The 20,161-nt window shown below is 47.9% G+C and overlaps 1 protein-coding gene across 3 annotated transcripts in view; it reads right to left on the minus strand.

Moving 5' to 3' along the window:
- The window catches only part of MAP4K5 (mitogen-activated protein kinase kinase kinase kinase 5), a 92,956-nt gene extending 78,063 nt beyond the window's left edge, over positions 1-14,893 (minus strand). For all 3 annotated transcript variants that reach the window (XR_014007557.1, XM_081191718.1, XM_081191717.1), the window contains exons 1-2: positions 14,756-14,893; positions 6,467-6,762 (exon numbers count right to left, since the gene is read on the minus strand). Coding sequence is in view for 2 of the 3 variants with exons in the window: in XM_081191718.1 (XP_081047844.1) it covers positions 6,467-6,574 (108 nt within the window). In the remaining variant the exon portion in view is untranslated. The remainder of the gene's footprint in view (positions 1-6,466; positions 6,763-14,755) is intronic.
- Between the last annotated feature and the right edge of the window lie 5,268 nt (positions 14,894-20,161).

Consider the following 20,161-nt stretch of genomic DNA (forward strand, 5'->3'; position numbering starts at 1 on the left):
GTGTGCCCTCGTCAAGGGAGATGTGGATGGTGGTGGCACAGGAATGTGCCTTTTCCATGGTAGGTTCCTCAGGGAAGGATGCCTGGAGCCATTACTATCTGTTTTTAGGTGCCAGGCAAAAACAACTTTGCTTATCCAGGCCTTTGGTTTTTCATTGGGAAGACAACTAGTTATATTTGTGCTCATCCTTTTAAGTGAGATGGGAAAGTATTAGCTCCCTTTATGTTTTTAGATGAGCCTTGTGCTGCTGTTTTCATATTTGGTGTTACTATGTTTCATTATTTCTATTTTTATCAATCTAGACACTTTGAGACACTTTGGTGTGCAACTCAACAAATGCATATAATAAATAATAAAACTGGGGCTGTCCCAGGCACCTCCTCTGGGAATAGCAGCAGGGACACAAGAACATAATTCAGCCTCTGAAGGCCAGTCTTGGCTTAAACCAGAAGACCTTTGCTCCCTTCCAAATCAAGGTTCTATGGGCTTAAAAGATGAAGGGAGGATTTTAGAACCAGCAGAGATGATTCTCTCCCTGCAAACTGAATGTGTGCAGAGTCAAATCCAAAAAAGCTTTCAGAACACATTCTCTGCAACAAAGAGGCTCCTTTCACACTTTGAGACACTTTGATGGCTCAGCACCAAGACACCTGCACTGAAAATACATTCCTCAGTAATTTCCGATGCCTCAGCCTGATTTGATTCCCAGAAAAGACAGGGCAGAATTAACATATGGAGAAACATATCTTTGGGAGGGGAGGCATGGCACTCAAACCCATCCATAAACCACACCACCTCCTCAGCCTACATTTGAATACAGGAGCAGGGACAATGAATTAACGAATACTTTGCATTTCACAGGTGATTTTCAAGTACCGGGACTCAGGAATCTGTCCCCAGAGTCAGACCACCTAGCTCAAAACAGACCACAGACCAGCAGCATCTCTCCAGTTTTTCAGGTATGGAACCCTCCCAGCCAGGGCTTGAAACTAGCAAGGTGCCATTTGCGAGAAAGATTCTCCATTTGCAAGCACCTCAAAAAGTCTGGGTGCCTTTTTTATTTTATTTTTTTTGCTCCTAGCTGACGCTCAAGGATTACTGAAATGTATGTGCTTTGAAGCTTCAAAATATATGTTAAGGGGTTTAACGCTAAAGAGTAAAATGTTTTGAAAACCAAAGTTTGGTACCAATATTTTAACTGTAAACACCAAATTAAACATATATTAACAATTTCTGCTAAAAAAAAATATGATATTAACAATTTGTCACTTATGAGAATTGCGTATTAGTTCATGCTTATAAAAATAATAAATAAAAAGTATTGCCGTCCCCACCCCCAATGGCAACTAAACATTCTGTTTTGGCGCCCACAACCCAGGTCCCCAAAGCCATTTGGCTCCTTGCTTTTCAATCCCAGTTTCTAACACTGATCCCAGCCCTACCTGGAGATGCTACCAGGGTTGAATCTGAGGCCTCGTGCATGCAAAGCAGATGCTATGCTACTGAGCTACAGCCCTTCCCCAAGGGCCAAAAAGCCTTACAACAGTGCTGCAAAGCAGATCACTGGCATTGTCATAGTGATACTGCAGGTGGTGGGAAAGCAATGGTGGGTCTGAATGAGGAGTGGGCTTTGTGGCCACCTAGCCTGCCTGCACACCCAACAGGGTGACATGAACCAAACGCTTCTCAGCTTTTAGCCATGATGCCAGGTTACATCAATTGCAGCCTGCTTTAACTAAGACATGGGACGCGGGTGGCACTGTGGTCTAAACCACTGAGCCTTGGGCTTGCCGATCAAAAGGTCGGCGGCTCGAATCCCTGTGATGGGGTGAGCTACCGTTGCTTGGTACTAGCTCCTGCCAACCTAGCAGTTCGAAAGCACGCCAAACAGTGCAAGTGGATTAATAGGTACCGCTCTGGCGGGAAGGTAAATGGCGTTTCCGTGTGCTCTCGTGTCAGTGTTCCGTTGTGCCAGAATTGGCTTAGTCCTCCTGGCCACATGACCTGGAAAAACTGTCTGTGGACAAACTGTCAGGGGTTCCTTTACCATTTAATGAAGACACTGACATCCTGCTCTTCTGAAAACTTTCTGAGGACCACGTTTACAATACCAATAAGAATACCATGAAAAGCACTCATCACACTGCCTCTCTTGGATCTTATTCTGCCTATCCTATTCCTACAACACTTCCAGAAATGTCATCTGGCCAGCATGCTCTGCTTTCCTGTGAGAAAATCACATTTTTCTGCTGCCTGAGACCTTGGAGAAGTGCTGCAAGCCTCAACGGACAGCACAAGGTAAGGAAGCACTGTGCATTCTTCCCAGGAGCAGCAAGCAGGCTTTGCATTAGCGGCAGTGCCCCACTGGGTACCAATTCCAGAACCAGGGCAGCCCATATGAACAATCCTGAGCAAAGATGGAAATGGAATTAGAGCAAGCACCCCTGGAATTGGGCGTATCTTAACTCCAGTCATGCTGCAAACTGCCTGTGCACCTTAATCTGCTTCCTGTGAGCTATTCTTAACCTAGGGATCAACTTGTGTCCTTTTAATCTGACCCTATAAATGCCACATTCCCACAAGAGAGAGACAAATATACAGTCACCTGCTCTGAGAGGGTCAGGAATACAGAAGGCAGCAGTTTTTAGCCAAGAGTTCTGCAGCTTTTTAATACTTTGTAATGCTTCACCCAATGTGTTAAAACACAATGTTTCTTCATTTAGAATGATACGTGCACCGATTTAAAATCAAATCAAGTTCAGGCTGACTTAGGGCAAAGTGATGCAGGGGCCTCTTTTCGACGAAGTAAAAATGTAACCACTCTTAAAAAAAGAAAGAAAAAGGGATTCCTTTATTAAAATGAGCACATATGAAGCAGCCAGTTAATTAAGGGCAGCAGTGCTTACTACAAAAATTCTAATTCCATGCCAAGGAAAAGCCTATTTCTTTAATCTGAATTATTTATTTAACCAATTTTTATCCCGCTTTTTAAGAGAAGAATCTCACATAACAATAGAAAAAGCACAAAAGACTTTAAAATCATCCAAGACATAAAAACGGACACCCCCCGTCCCCCCCACAAAGCGAAACTATAACTTATCTGCATAACTTGACCTTATCTGTTGGCCTCTGGGGCTGTGCCAAACACCACAGTCTCCTGCCTTTGGGGCAATAATAACCACATCACCGGCTCCTCCCAACCTGCTCTCTCTGTCTCCAATATTATCTTCCTCTGCTCATCTTAAATGGCCTCAGCCCAGCATACCTGGAGGAGCATCTCTACACCCATCATTCATCCCAGACACTGAGGTCCAGCTCCGAGGGCCTTCTGGCAGTTCCCTCCCTGCGAGATGTGAGGTTACAGGGAACCAGGCAGAGGGCCTTCTCAGTGGTGGCGCCCGCCCTGTGGAATGCCCTCCCATCAGATATCAAGGAAATAAACAGCTACAGTGGTACCTTGGGTTACATACGCTTCAGATTACATACGCTTCAGGTTACAGACTCCGCTAACCCAGAAATAGTACCTCGGGTTAAGAACTTTGCTTCAGGATGAGAACAGAAATCGTGCTCCGGCGGCGCGGCAGCAGCAGGAGGCCCCATTAGCTAAAGTGGTGCTTCAGGTTAAGAACAGTTTCAGGTTAAGAACGGACCTCCAGAACGAATGAAGTACTTAACCCGAGGTACCACTGTACCTGACTTTTAGAAGACATCTGAAGGCAGCCCTGTTTAGGGAAGTTGTTAATGGCTGATGTTTTAATTTGTTTTTACATTTTGCTGGAAGCTACCCAGAGCAGCTGGGGGAACCTAGTCAGAGGGGCAATATACAAATATCAATATCATCACCATCATCTGAATGGCAGGGGAAGGGGCCACATAGCAATGGCAACCTCACCATTATGGAAGCATTGCCAGTTGGGCCTAAGGCCTGTTTTGTTGCCTTCTAAGGCTACAGGAGCCGCTCTCTCCCATCTCTGCTGCTGGCACACATGGGAATTTATTTGTGTGTTTCGTTGCTTCAGTGTCTTGATATTTTAAAGGTGGTTTTATTTCATTCACCACCCTGGTGTTCGTTGAGCCAAAAGCTGGATTATAAAATTTAGTTAGTACTGTAATTTATTTGTTTTCTTAAATAAAAACTGCATTTCTGAGGATTCTGGAATTCTGCAACAAGCATTGAATTCACAGAGCCCAAAGGACCGTTTACAGAACACCGTAACAGTTTGAAGCATATAACAGGGGTCAGCAAACTTTTTCAGCAGGGGGCCGGTCCACTGTCCCTCAGACCTTGGGGGGGGGGCGGACTATATTTTGAAGGGGGGGAAATGAACGAATTCATATGCCCCACAAATAACCCAGAGATGCATTTTAAATAAAAGGACACATTCTACTCATGTAAAAACACGCTGATTCCCGTCCGCGGGCCGGATTTAGAAAGCGATTGGGCCGGATCCGGTCCCCGGGCCTTAGTTTGCCTACCCATGATATAAAAGAAGCAGAATTAATCAGTGTTTAAAGCTGCACTTCACTTAGCTGACTTGTAGGGCAAGTTTATTAAAAGCTTGTGGAGCAAACCTTTGGGGCAGCAGTCACTGTGACCACAGTCCAACGTGTACCAGATCACACCCAAGATATTTGGAGCCAGAGTTGAAAAATCACAACCATGCCTCCTCCTTCATTCAGTGGGAAATTCACCCCTGCACAAGCCTGGTGAGCAGCCTTCTGCTCCTTCCCACTGGGTCTTGTGCAGGAGAACTTCCCAGGGGATTGTGACTCATGGAACGGAGCCATCTGGTATCCTGCCCTGCTGCCGCTGCTCTTCAAAGCATCTAAACGTCTCCACTTCACTTTGCCTCACAGCCTCTGACTATCACATTTAACTTGGGACGATACCTAGTCATATAAAATCAAGTCAAAAGTCCAAATGAGTATGCTCATGAAGACGTGAAGGGCACAAGGAGAAGACAAAAGTGAGGTCAATCGCGCTGCAGTGATGGAAGGGGACCTGTGGCAATTGAGCAGATTTCAGGGATGTCACAATTTTCTTAGACAAGCGTGGATGATCTCAGCCTCCAACAACCGACCCCTCCCACTGCAGATCCAGTTTCTTCTTTTCCTACCCCCAACCTGCCCAGTCCACCAGGCTACCTCCGACCAATTGCCTCTTTCCTCGGAGCTACATCAGGCAGTAAACCATTCTTTTTTTGAAGAAAAATTATGGGGAATTCTCCTCTCTTCGCTAGTCAGAAAAAAGCATTCCAGCTTTCTAACAGCAGCCTCATTTATCAGCACTGAATAAATAATCCTCACTTGCGCCAGAGCCAGGGTTTCAAAATTAATGCTGAACAAGTACAGTGGTACCTTGGTTTACAAACTTCATCCGTTCCGGAAGTCTGTTCTTAAACCAAAGCATTCTTAAACCAAGGTGTGCTTTCCCATAGCAGCGGGGGGCTCAATTTACAAATGGAACACACTCAACAGGAAGCGAAACATGTTCTTATTCCAAGGCAAAGTTCACAAACCAAAACACCTCCTTCTGGATTTGCAGAGTTCTTAATCCAAGTTGTTCATAAACTAAGCTGTTCTTAAACCAAGGTGCCACTGTAATGTTGAACCCTTGAAGTAGAGAACACAGGGCGCTCTCGCTGCTCTCCTTCCCTCCATTTCAAACTGTTTTACAGTGTTGGGGTGAAGAGAACAATGAGCAAAAGCCCCATTAAGAAATGGGGAGCAGGGGGTGGAATTCAGCCTTGTGTGGTGTACCAGTGTTCTATCTGCACAGGCATATCAGCTTGCCAGATGAAGTGATGAGCCCCCGCCCTGAACCTGCTGTTCTGGGGGTTCTCCCACCCCACCCTGAGCCAATTTCAGGGGGCAAAGGGGGCAGGTGAAGGGGAAGAGAGGGGGCAACTCTCTTGCACAAGCAGAAATCCTCACGCAGGGCTTCCGCTGATGGGGTTCGGTAGGTGAAGCCCACCCAACACACAGAAAGGGTTGATTCGTATAATTTAAGAAGGCTGCTTGAATCTGCATATTGCAACAATTCTGCAGGCTGGTGAAAATACGACTTCCAACACAAAAGGGGGGCGAAGGGACCAGTTACCATGCCCATGACTCTCCCCACAGAAGCAGTTACAGTGGTACCTCGGGATGCAAACGGGATCTGTTCCAGAGCCCCATTTGCATCCCGAACGGAATGCAAGACGCGACGGCGTGTCTGCGTGTGTCGCGTTTCATCACTTCTGAGCGTGACGTCATTTTGAGCGGCTCCGTTACTTCTGGGTTGCCGCGGAGCGCAACTCGAATGTGCTCAACCCGAAGCACATTCAACTCGAGGTATGACTAAGTCGATTTTGCCCTTCCTTAAAGGTAAAGTGGCCCAAGCTGCCACATGAGGCAGGGAGAGAGAAATCCCAATTTGCAACGGAAATGACCGCTGCAGAAAAGGCCTGGGCATTTGGACTCTCACCTTGTAGACATCTCCGTACGTGCCGCTCCCCACGCGCTGGACCAGCTCGTAGTCTTGCTGTGGATTCCGCCGCATAATATCCCCACTCGAGTGGGCCAGAGGATCCATTGTCTGTTAATGCAGCCTTCACTTCCTCCCCCCTGCCCCCCCTCCACGAGGGGGAACAGGAATGGTGTGCAGCCGCCTCTGCCTTCCCTGCTTCTGGCTTTTGCGATACCGGGGAAGCAACGCGAGCAAGGTCCTAGCAAGGTGATCCCCCGGCGGCAGGCATGGCTTCCGTCCACTCTTCTTCGGACCTAGAAGATTTAGGGGGGAAAGGAACATTCATGAGAGCTTGTTGAAAGGTAGTCAAGGTGCTCCGGTGGCTCAGGCAGAAAATCCAAATGGAATCCCTGCTAGCTAACATGGAGCAGCCCTGCTGTGCACAGATTCCATTCACTTCAATGGGCCTGCTCAAGAGAAAAATCTGGAAAACTGTGGCCCATGGGTTGGATCTTTCCATCAATTATTATAAATCAAATAAATAATAATAGTAACAATGATAACATCAAAAGGTATGAGGGTGCTGTACAACATTATGAACACATTTTACAGAGCATCAATATTAAAAACATAATACAGCAGAACCTCGGTTTTTGAACATAATCGGTTCCGGAAGTCTGTTCAACTCCCGAAACGTTCTAAAACCGAGGATCAAGGGACTGGCTGCAAAGTCAACGGGAAAAAATGAAAAACACGCCTTGGAAGCCACTCAACTTCCAAGGCGCAATCAAAAACAGAAGCATTCACTTCTGGGTTTTCGGTGTTCGGCAGCTGAGACATTTGAAAACCGAGGTTTGACTGTAAAAAGCATAATAACAGACAGCATAGCAATAAAATAATCATAATGATAGCTTTAACAGGGCAAATATTATTTAACAGCTAAAGGCCTGGGTAAAGAGGAAGGCTTTTGCCTGGTGCCTAAGGACAGGTAATGATGGCGCCAGGCAAGCCTCCCTGGGGAGAGCATTCCACAGACGGGGGCAACCACAAAAAAGGCCCATTCTCTTGTTGCCACCCTCCAAACCTCTCAGAGAAGGGGCATAGAGAAGGGCCTCAGATGCCCTGCTGTCTGTAACTGGCAGAGGACGGTCCCCTCATCTGGCCTCAGGCCACAAAAAACAGCCTCACCAACCCAGGCTAGCTAACCCACGGTTCCATCTTCGAAGGGAGTCAGTGGCAAGGGCAGTGCTGCCATTGGCTGCTTCCCAGTTGGGACTGACCCGCGACAGAGCCTTCTTGGAGGCAGTTTCTGCGATGCCCATCCTGGTGAGGTACGTCTGTCTCCCAGGCGTTTGATGGCAAAGATACTGTTCCTAGCAACCTTGAGATTACTAGCTGTGAGGTGTATGTGATTGCTTTTAAATGTTTTAAGAGACTTTAAAGTGGTTTTCAGCTTCTTATTCTTAGCTGTATTGTTTTAGCACCACTATGCATGTGTCGCCTTGGGCTCCTTTGGGAGGAAGGGTGGGATATAAAATTAATGAATAATAGTATTTCAAACGCTTCACATGGGCTACCAACCTGACCCCCACAGAGGCCTTCCCTGGTGCCCTCCCTTCCCTGCCCCAGAGATTAGGCTTGAAAGAAGCATCCTATGGTAGCTGTGGGGTGTGCTTGGTCACAGGATGCATGGACATTTAGTATTGTCCACCACAGTTTCTCCAGTTTGCAAATGTGCCCATGGGCCCAAAAGGCTGGAAACCCGTGACTTACTACAAGAACCCAATGCCAGTAGCGTTATCTGCATATCGCAAATGAGAGGGTTGACGTGGAGAGAAAAAAACCATGCCACTTTCGCAGCTGAGGCGAGACTTAAACTTCCAGCATCATGGGACACCACATGTCACACCCAAACAAGGCCAAACTCATCTGCCAAAATAACAGAGCCTTACGAGGGGACTGGGAGCACAGGCCAGGCTCCATCACAACATCTCGTTTGTCCAAATTAAAAAGACATGCACTAAAGAACAGCTAAAACTCTGCGCCACATAACTCAAAGTCTCTGTATAAATGAAACTCTGTGCCCTCTGTGAATTTTGCTGCGTTCATCATTGATTCTGTTTATTTTTCTCATATCTATAAGCTCATCTTTCTTCTCTCAGAATACATCTGGCTCCCTGGAAGGGAATATTACCCATCCTTCTATTAGTTCCAGGAAGAAATTGTCTTGGGGGGTCACTTTGCCCCCAGTGACTAGAACTCATGTGGTACCCCAAACCAACTACACTTCAAGAGTGTGCCAGCTGATGTTTGAACACTTTCAAAGCCTAATTGAAATAGGAACATAATGAGACCAATAAAATACTAATTGTCCAGAGGGACAGATTGCAAGGAGCTCCCTCTGGAGCAAGAGAAGGCAGACACTTGAGAACATCCCTCATAATGTTGGGAGAGTAAATAGCAATTGACCCACACTGGAGTTGATATTTCTCTACTTAATAACATCTATTTCCTACACAGATGCAAATCTTCTTGTTATAAAATGCTGCAAGCACATCTCTTAGGAACTTGAGTCCTTCTTAAATGCAACTCAAGATTCTTAGGCTGGCAGGTGCTACATATCAGTTTCTTCTGTCCACACACTGTGAAATCATGAATGAAAGCAGCCCTACCAAAGATTACTGTACATGGATGAGAATAATTACAGCTGCAGTATCAAGGTCCCTTCAAAAGGTTCACACGTGCATTGGCTGTGTTCAGCCCCTCCCTGAAGGCACAGGGACAGAAAGATCAGTCAGTATACCTGAAGGAGCGTCTCCACCCCCATCGTTCTGCCCAGATGCTGAGGTCCATCACCAAGGGCCTTCTGGTGGTTCCCTCATTGCGAGACGCAAAGCTACAGGGAACCAGGCAGAGGGCCTTCTCGGTGGTGGCACCTGCCCTGTGGAACGCCCTCCCATCAGATGTCAAAGAGATAAACAACTACCTGACATTCAGAAGACATCTGAAGGCAGCCCTGTTCAGGGAAGTTTTTAATGTGTGACATTTTAGTGTATTTTTGGTCTTTGTTGGAAGCCGCCCAGAGTGGCTGGGGAAGCCCAGCCAGATGGGCGGGGTATAACTAATTTATTATTATTATTATTATTATTATTATTATTATTATTATTATTATTATTATCAGCATCCCAACTGCAGTGTGCCAAGGCAGGTTACATGCCCACTCAGACATCTGGGCCACAGCAATCTTTTGCTCTCCCAGAGGCATCTGGACACACCAAGGAAATGTGCAATGGGGAAATGGCGCAATGGCCATTAAAAGCTGCCTATGGAACGACGGATGACGGAACCCAGCTCTGGGCCTTACACAGACAGAAACACAAGAATCACTACATTGTAAACCCCTCGGGGGGTGGGGGGAGAAGTGCAGAAACACCTTAAGCAAACAAATAAGTCAATGACCACAACAGGGGAGTGTCAGCTGCCTGGTTCTGAACAGCAGAAAAGCCTAATAACCCTTGGTAGTTGGAGAGATGGGGAAAAGAGAGCATTAAGGCCTTCTTTGGACAACAGATACCAAGACTGGGAGACGGCCCCAGATGGTGATCTGATCTTGCAGGCAATGGCATGGGATTGGCTATGCACAATCACTGGATTCTCAGGAACCAGAAGGCTCTTGTCTTTAATGTTTGCAACCCTGCCTTGACATGCCTATAGGTCTTTCCTCCAACCAGGAAATAAACAGGCACAGGAGCTGTCAGTTACTGGCAGGAGATATTGCATGTCACAGGGGTCTAAATAGCCAACCATGTGTTATATTTATAGTGGTTTATCTGATGCTTTTATCATTTTCTGATTTTTATGTTCAGCTGCAACAGATATTACTGTAGGCCCAGAATACACACACACACACACACACACACACACACACACACACACAAACACACACACACACACACACACACACACACTAAAGGCAGATAAAATAAGCAATACTGAGCAGCTAAGAGTATCACTTATTAACTAGATGAAACAATATAACAGGGATATTGGTAAGTATACAATATTCCTTCCAGGTATTCTCTCTTTGCCAAGCTTATTAATGCATTATCCTGCGCATGTCCGTATTTACCAAAAAACAGAAATGCACATGCCAATTAGGTAGGTAGCTCCCGGGATGATAATGTTTCATTACAATTGTTAGTTTTTATGTTTGGATGCATCTGTGGTATTTTTGAATTATATTTTATAAATATATTATATGAAAGTAACAGATTGCTCACCCGAGTGAAGACTGGGGAAATGAAACACAACGTATGTACACTTGCACACACTGTCTCCCACAGGTTTGCATTCATTCTGTACTCTCCATGTTCCAATCAAGACCTTTAGCTGCTGCTTTTCCAAATGCCAGACAAAACAGTCAGGGGAGAGGCAGAGCATGCTGGCAGGCCCCATAAGGATGATGACTGCTATGGATTCTCCCGCAAGAGGAAGCCCTACATTTGCCAGTGGAAAAATCTCTCACAGTGACCAAGGCTAAACGTTTTTTTGCAAGAGAAACTATTTGGCTGCTGCGCTTTGTTTCAAAAAGTGTTTTCCCCATAAAAATAGTAACCAAAAGAAAAGAAAACTATTTACATAACAAAAGATCTATTTCAGCCCTCAGAATGTTTAATATCGAAGAGAAATTCACCAGAAACTCCCTTTCTAGAATAGCAAAATACAGTTTATGGTCAGGGTGCCAAGTATGCTATGGCAGGATGCCTGAATGCTGAATTTATGCACAGTAGAGAATTTAGCAATATGAGAATTTCAGCTTTTACAAACACATGAAGCTTCTAGCCCTCAAGACCATAAAGGTGGGCTTGAAAATATATGTACAGTACTAGGCTTGGTGAGATCAAACAAAGCAGAACCGAATAAGTCAAAAACATTTTTAGTTTATTAATGGCCTTTCCTATCAAAACGAATTTGAGTATTACAGAAACTTCAATACAGACACCTTTTTGAGACACAAAAGGGCATGCAAGAAATCAGAATTCAATAAACAAAAGCAACCATTCACTGTTAGCCAAACAGACCACTATCCAATTGAACTGCAATCGCTTCCCAAAAAAACCCCCACCTACCAAAAAATGTGTGCCTGCCCTTAACTTTCAGAGCCTTCCCTCCTGGTCTTCCATCACTGAAGAGGCAATTAGAGCTTTAGTTGATGATTTTACCAATTAAACTTGCAAGAGCAGAGCCAGAGCTGAATTTCCAGCAATCAGGAGGCACGAGTCAATACAAAAGCAGACTGGATACAAGGGGCAGACATAACTCACATTTGCTTGCTTGGCTGACCAAGAGAGGCTGCTGCAGCCTCCAGCTTTGCCTGGCACAGACAGCACGGATGCTGAATTTGGATTCGCTTAGCACGGAGCTTACTCTGCTCCTGTTAAAGGGGTTTGCAACAAAGCTAATTGCTTTCACATGAATCCCTGCACAGTCTCTTACTAAACCATATAAACAGGAGGCCGAAGATAACCCCCTTGAGAGCAGGAAGACCCTAAACGGGCTTCTGAGCCAAGAAGATTCCATCAGAGGGAGTCAGATCTCCTCAAACACATCACATGGCACCAGAAGAGCACAGGCCCAGTTGGGGTTGCAGATTAAAAAGCAAAACATCAGGAATTTAATTGTCAAACTTAATTGTCACCAGGGGTTGTGCTGGAAATTGTGGCATTTCAATCTGGGCAGCAGACTTTTCCTTAAGCGCTTCCAACATGTACAGACCAGGGTTTTCTAACCCAGCACAGCTTCTGTCTCACGAACCTAGTTATTTGAGAGTGTCAGCAAGCATATCAACAGAGGTGATCCGGCTTACATTGTTTACTTGGACTTTCCAAAAGCTTTCGACAAAGTACCTCACCAAAGGCTCTTGAGTGAGCTTAGCAGTCAAGGAATAAGAGGAGAAGTCATCTTGTGGATAAGGAATTGGCTAAGTTGCAGGAAGCAAACAGTAGGAATAAATGGACAGTTCTCTGAATGGAAAGAAGTAGGAAGTGGAGTCCCCCCAGGGATCAGGGCTGGGACCTGTGCATTTTAACGTGTTCATAAACGATCTAGAGTTAGGAGTCACTTGTTAAGATGAGATTGCAAGGAGCTCCAAAAGGACCTCTTCAAGCTGAGCGAATGGGAAGTAAAATGGTAAGTGCAATTTAATGTAAACAGGGATAGATACATATAGGAGCCAAAAATAATTGTTTCACATATATGCTCATGGGGTCTAAACTGGAGGTGAGGGACCAGGAATACAACCTTGGAGTCGTGGCAGAAAGCTCAGTGAATATGTCTACCCCATGTGTAGCACCCATGAAAATATTGGGTAAATTCCATGTAAAGAATAATCAGGAAGGGAATTGAAAATTAAACTGCTGATATCATAATGACATTATACAAATCTATAGTGTTCCCGCATCTCAAATACTGTTTACAATTCTGGAAGCCTCACCACGAGAAAGATATTGTAGAGCTTCAGAAAAGGGCCACCCAAACAATTAAGGGTATGGAGCGACGTCCTGACGAAGAAAAGTTGCAGCATTTGGGATGTTTAAGTTTAGAGAAAAGGCAAGTCAGAAGCAATATGATGGAGGTCTATAAAATTATGCATGGCAAGGAGAAAGGAGATAAGCGTTTCCTTCCCTCTCACAGTACTAGAATTCACAGGGATCCAATTAAGCTGAATGTTGGAAGATTTAGGCCAGATAAAATAAAGTACTTATTTACGCAGTGCCGGTTTAAACTACGAAATTCGCTCCCATGGAAGGAAGTGATGGCCACCAAACTAGATGGCTTTAAAAGGGTATAAGACAAATTGATGGAGGAGAAGGCTATTTGTTGATGGCTAATCACTAGGGACGCGGGTGGCACTCTGGGTTAAACCACAGAGCCTAGGACTTGCCGATCAGAAGGTCGGCGGTTCGAATCCCCGCGACGGGGTGAGCTCCTGTTGCTCGGTCCCTGCTCTGCCAACCTAGCAGTTCAAAAGCACTTCGAAGTGCAAGTAGATAAATAGGTACCACTCTGGCGGGAAGGTAAACGTCGTTTCTGTGTGCTGTTCTGGTTCGCCAGAAGAGGCTTAGTCATGCTGGCCACATGACCCAGAAGCTGCACGCCGGCTCCCTCGGCCAGTAAAGCGAGATGAGCGCCGCAACCCCAGAGTCGGCCACGACTGGACCTAATGGTCAGGGGTCCCTTTACCTTTACTAGTCACTAGTCTGCTTCCATTGTTCTGCTTCTGAATACCAGATTGCTGGGGAAACTACAGGAGGGGAGACAGCTTATGTTCTCAGGTCCTGCTTGCTGGTTTCCCACAGGCATCTAGATGGGCCATTGTCCGGATCCAGCCCACCAGAGACTGTGACTGCATGCAGGACAGAATGGAGGAGAGAGCAAAAGGATCTCAAGGGGTCTCAAAAGCAAGAGGAGGTGGGAACCCACCAAACACAGTCATTCAGCCCTAACTCCAGGGATAAAGGCAGGGGCTGGGGGCTTCCCCCACCTTACTCCAAACCATCTTGGGGAGGCATCTTTCCATCTTGGCAGACTTCAGGCTTGCAGGGTCTGTTTTGGGGGGGTGGTTTTGTGTGTTTTTTTGCTAGGCACCCCCCAAAGAACCACCGCTCAGAACCTGGTGGTCAAGACAGGTACTTATAATCTAAATTTCCAGAGTCCAGGGGTTTGTCTTGAGCAGCAGAAGTGAGCGGATCTGACCCCCCAAAACCCACCCCAGGTCCCTCCCAGCTTTCTCCATAGTGGCAGCATCCTTCTATTTTGGAGACAGCTGCGTCTGTTGCAGATCCCCCCGAAAAGATCCTCCGGGAGAGGCAGATCCACTTCCCACCTCTCTGGAGACCACCCGTTCTCTGTGGTGCGTGTGAAGGAAACACACACACACACACACACGTGTACACGTGTGCACAAGAAGCCTCGCTATCCGCCCGCTTTCGCACGCCCTTCCCTCACCAGCCCACCTCGAGGGGGCCAGGGGGGGTCCCAGCTGCCCCCCAACCCCCCCCCACACCCCGGTCAGCCTGTGATCTCCGAATAGGGGGCAATGGACTCCCCGCCCCCACCTCCTCCCGCCTAGCCTGCTGGGAGAGCCTCCCTCCGCCTCGCAGTCTACCTGACCCCCAGGCCTGAGGGGCCTCTAGTTGGGGGGCTCCGAACCCCCCAATATTCCCCCCAGCTAATGAGCAAGCGAAGCCCGCAAGCCCTTCTCCTCAGGCCGGCTGCCCCCCGCGCAGGCCCGGCCCGGGTCCTTACCTCTCTCAGCCGGCCTCTGAGGGAGGAGGAGGCGGAGGAGGAGGAGGCCCCTCTTTGTCCCGCCGCGGGTCGGCGGCCTCTTGGGGCGGGGGCCGCCGCCGACTCCGGCCTGGTCTCCTCAGGCCCGGCCTGGTCTCCTCAGTCCGCGCGGCCTCGCCCGACACCGCCGCCGCCGCCGCCGCCGCCGCTCGAACCCTCTCCGGGCCACGCCAGACCCAGGCAGCCGCCGCCGCCGGTGCCGCCTTCGCCTGCCCGTCCCGCCCTCGGCCCGGCCTCCTCGCCAGCCGCCCGGCTGAGGCGGAGCCACAGCGCCCCGAAGCGGGGCTTCCGCCGCCCAGCCGGCCTCCTCCTCGGGCCTCGGGCTCGTCTGCCCCTCGGAGGAGCCGCGGTCCCCGCGCTCTCCTCCGCCTTCCCACTCCGATTTCGGGAATCCGGCGTGAAGTAATTCTGGGCCTCATCAATAGGAGTCTAGCATCTAGATCAAGGGAAGTAATAGTGCCACTGTATTCTGCTCTGGTCAGACCTCACCTGGAGTACTGTGTCCAGTTCTGGGCACCACAATTCAAGAAGGACACTGACAAACTGGAACGTGTCCAGAGGAGGGCAACCAAAATGGTCAAAGGCCTGGAAACGATGCCTTATGAGGAACGGCTAAGGGAGCTGGGCATGTTTAGCCTGGAGAAGAGGAGGTTAAGGGGTGATATGATAGCCATGTTCAAATATATAAAAGGATGTCACATAGAGGAGGGAGAAAGGTTGTTTTCTGCTGCTCCAGAGAAGCGGACACGGAGCAATGGATCCAAACCACAAGAAAGAAGATTCCACCTAAACATAAGGAAGAACTTCCTGACAGTAAGAGCTGTTCGACAGTGGGATTTGCTGCCAAGGAGTGTGGTGGAGTCTCCTACTTTGGAGGTCTTTAAGCAGAGGCTTGACAACCATATGTCAGGAGTGCTCTGATGGTGTTTCCTGCTTGGCAGGGGGTTGGACTCGATGGCCCTTGTGGTCTCTTCCAACTCTAGGATTCTAGGATTCTAAGTAATCCGGATTAACGCCGCCCAGGGATTAGCCGCGGCCGGCCCTTGCCCGCCAGGTGGATCCGGATTCACGGCCGCTGCCAGGACCGCACTGCTTAATTGGGGGAAAGTGACAGGCGACAGGATTAAAACGGGGGGAAAGGAGAAAGGGAAAAGTGTCTCCCTCGGGGACAACCCTGGAGATTCAAGGCAGAGGAAATGAAGGTGGTTGTTTTTTCCCCTCCGCGCAGCAGCGCAGCGTTGTTAACCTGTGGAAGCCAGTGAGAGCCAGTGTGGTGTAGTGGTTAAGAGCGGTAGTCACGTAATCTGGGTAACCGGGTTCACGTCTCCGCTCCTCCACATGCAGCTGCTGGGTGACCTTGGGCTAGTCACACTTCTTTGAAGTCTCTCAGCCCCACTCACCTCACAGAGTGTTTGTTGTGGGGGAGGAAGGGAAAGGAGATTGTTAGCCGCTTTGAGACTCCTGAAGGGGAGTGAAAGGCGGGATATCAAATCCAAACTCTTCTTCTTCTCTTCTTCTGTGGAACTCCCTCCCACAGGAGGAGGCAGCGGTGGCCACCAACCTGGGTGGCTTCAAAAGTTGTTGTTGTTTAGTCGTTTAGTCGTGTCTGCCTCTTCGTGACCCCCTGGACCAGAGCACACCAGGCACTCCTGTCTTCCACTGCCTCCTGCAGTTTGGTCAAACTCATGCTGGTAGCTTCGAGAACACTGTCCCACCATCTCGTCCTCTGTCGTCCCCTTCTCCTTGTGCCCTCCTTCTTTCCCAACATCAGGGTCTTTTCCAGGGAGTCTTCTCTTCTCATAAGGTGGCCAAAGTCTTGGAGCCTCAGCTTCAGGATCTGTCCTTCCAGTGAGCACTCAGGGCTGATTTTCTTCAGAATGGAGAGGTTGGATCTTCTTGCAGTCCGTGGGACTCTTAAGAGTCTCCTCCAGCACCATAATTAAGATTGCCAGAAGAAATTAAAGAACCTTTTAATGAGGGTGTAAGAGGAGCGTGCAAAATATGGTCTGAAGCTCAACATCAAAAAAACTAAGATCATGGCCACTGGTCCCATCACCTCCTGGCAAATAGAAGGGGAAGAAATGGAGGCAGTGAGAGATTTTACTTTCTTGGGCTCCATGATCACTGCAGATGGTGACCGCAGCCACAAAATTAAAAGATGCCTGCTTCTTGGGAGAAAAGCAATGAAAACCTAGACAGCATCTTAAAAAGCAGAGACATCACCTTGCCGACAAAGGTCTGTATAGTTAAAGCTATGGTTTTCCCAGTAGTGATGTATGGAAGTGAGAGCTGGACCATCAAGAAGGCTGATCGCCGAAGAATTGATGCTTTTGAATTCCGGCTTGGGATTCATCCAGCCCAGCCTTTCGCATGATGAATTCTGCATATAAGTTAAATAAGCAAGCTAAATAAGCCTTGTCATACTCCTTTCCCAATTTTGAATCAATCAGTTGTTCCCCTTCATGGATCACTGCCTTGCCATGGCGAAGGGGCTTGAATAGCTCAGAGAAGCTATGAGCTATGCCGTGCAGGGCCACCCAAGATGGACAGGTCATAGTGGAGAGTTTTGACTAAACGTGATCCACCTGGAGCAGGAACTGGCAAGCCACTCCAGTATCCCTGCCAAGAAAACTCCATGGACAAAGACAACAGGCTTCAAAAGAGGAGGAGACAAATTTGTGGAGAAGACAGCTAGCTGCCTGTGGCTACTACTGGCCACAGTGGCTCTGCTCTCCCTCCACGACCAGAAGTATTTTCGGAAGGCCAGTTGCTGGGAACTACCCAGGAGAGAACTGCTCTTGTGTGGATCCTGGGCTAGAGGGGCCATTGGCAGGGTTCTTGTAATGTTCCAGATTAACTCATAAATAATAATTCTTTATTTATACCCCGCCCATCTGGCTGGGCCTCCCCAGCCACTCTGGGCGGCTTCCAACAAAATATTAAAATACAGTAGTAATGCATCAAACATTAAAAGCTTCCCTAAACAGGGCTGCCTTCAGATGTCCCCTAAAAGTCTGGTAGTTGTTGTTCTCTTTGACATCTGCTGGGAGGGTGTTCCACAGGATGGGCGCCACCACTGAGAAGGCCCTCTGCCTGGTTCCCCGTAACTTGGCTTCTCACAGGGAGGGAACCGCCAGAAGGCCCTCAGAGCTGGACCTCAGTGTCCGGGCAGAACGATGGAGGTGGAGACACTCCTTCAGATAGTGCTTTCAATGTGTGGATACCAATTGTTGCCTCCCTTTTTTAAAACACAAGCATATGATCACACCTCTTTGGGATAATTAATCTGGCACAAACTGCAGGGCTGGATGCTGCCTCTGGGATCAGAGGCATTTTCTCCCTGAATGCCAGGAATCACCAGTGGGGAGAGGGCAACTGTTGGCCTGATCTGGAAGCAATGCTCTTCCTATGTTCTTATAGAATCACAGAATATTAAGAGTTGGAAGGGACCCTGAGGGTCATCCAGTCCAACCCCTTGCAATGCAGAAATCTCAGCTAAAGCATCCATGACAGATGGCCATCCAACCTCTGCTTAAAAACCTCCAAGGAAGGAGAGAGTCCACCACCTCCCGTGGGAGTCTCTTGCACTGCCAAACAGCTCTTACTGTCAGAATTTTTTTTCTGAATGTTTAGTCTGAATCTCCTTTCCTGTAACCTGAAGCCATTGGTTCCAGTCCTACCCTCCAGAGCAGGAGAAAACAAGCATACTCCCTCCTCTATGTGGCAGCCCTTAAGATATTTGAAGATGGCTATCATATCTCCTCTCAGTCTCTTCTTTTCCAGACTTAAACACACCCAACTCCTTCAACCGTTTCTCATAAGGCTTAGTTTCCAGACCCTTGATCATCTTGGTTGTCCTCCTCTGCACACTTTCCAGCTTGTCAACATCCTTCTTAAATTGTGGTGCCCAGAACTGGACGCAGTATTCCAAGTGTGGTCTGACCAAGATAGAAGAGAGTGGCACTATTACGTCCCTTGATCTGGACACTAGACTTCTGTTGATGCAGCCAAGAATAGCATTCACCTTTTTTGCTGCTGCATCACACGATTGACTCATGTTCAGCTTGGGGTCCACCAAGACCCCTAGATCCTTTTCACATGCACTGCTAGTATGCCAGGTGTCCCCCGCCTTGTATTTGTGCTTCTGCTTCTTCCTAAGGGCAGAACCTGACATCTGTCCCTATTGACATTCATTTTGTTAGCTTGTGCCCAGGTCTCCAATCTGTTGAGGTCATTTTTAATTCTGATTCTATCTTTTGCGGCATTAGCTACCCCTCCCAGTTTGGTGCCATGTGCAAATTTGATGAGCATCCCCTCAATTCCTTCATCCCATACTCTGTGCATTTGTGTAGAGACAACTGAAACCATGAGTTGTTCCCTGCAGCTGGTTCCTTCCCTTGGTTTCTTGCCCTTTAGCGGGTTTCTGGAACACCACCTCACTTTCCTGTGCATCAATGAAGCTGTTGCCCCCAGTCCCAGGTGCTCTTTTGTCGTTCGTATTGTTTTCTCCCCCCCCCCCCTCAAGATCTAGTTTCAAGCTCTCCTGATCAGATTCTCAAGACTCTTGGCAAACACATTCTTGCCAACTGCTGTGAGGTGCAACCCATCTCTCGCCAGAAGTCCTACCTCAAGGAAGCGGAGACCGTGATCCAAGAAGCCAAAAGCCAGTAGTTGACCTCAAGTATTTTCCTCTCTCTTCCTGGGCCACGGCCTTCAGCAGGAAGGAATGATGAAAAGACTACCTGTGCACCAAAAGGTTTTATATTCACAAATATAAAGGCCACACCGTGCATTTAAATAATAATAATAGTTTATTATTTGTACCCCGCCCATCTGGCTGGGTTTCCCCAGCCACTCTGGGTGGCTTCCACAGAAACCAAAAATACACTAAAATATCACATATTAAAAACTTCCCTGAACAGGGCTGCCTTAAGATGTCTTCTGAATGTCAGGTAGTTGTTTATCACTTTGACATCTGATGGGAGGGCGTTCCACAGGGCGCTTGCCACTACCGAGAAGGCCCTCTGCCTGGTTCCCTGTAGCTTTGCTTCTTGCAATGAGGGAACCGCCAGAAGGCCCTCGGCGCTGGACCTCAGCGTCCGGGCAGAACGATGGGGGTGGAGACGCTCCTTCAGGTATACTGGGCCGAGGCCATTTAGGGCTTTCAAGGTCAGAAGCAACACTTTGAATTGTGCTCAGAAATGTACTGGGAGCCAATGTAGGTCTTTCAAGACCAGTGTTATGTGGTCTCGGCGGCCGTCACCAGTCCAGCTGCCACATTCTGGATTAGTTGCAGTTTCCGGGTCACCTTCAAAGGTAGGTCTACATAAAGCGCATTGCAGTAGTCCAAGCGGGAGATAACCAGAG

Source organism: Podarcis bocagei (assembly GCF_964188305.1).
Source record: "Podarcis bocagei genome assembly, chromosome: 1".
Taxonomy (NCBI): Eukaryota; Metazoa; Chordata; class Lepidosauria; order Squamata; family Lacertidae; genus Podarcis; species Podarcis bocagei.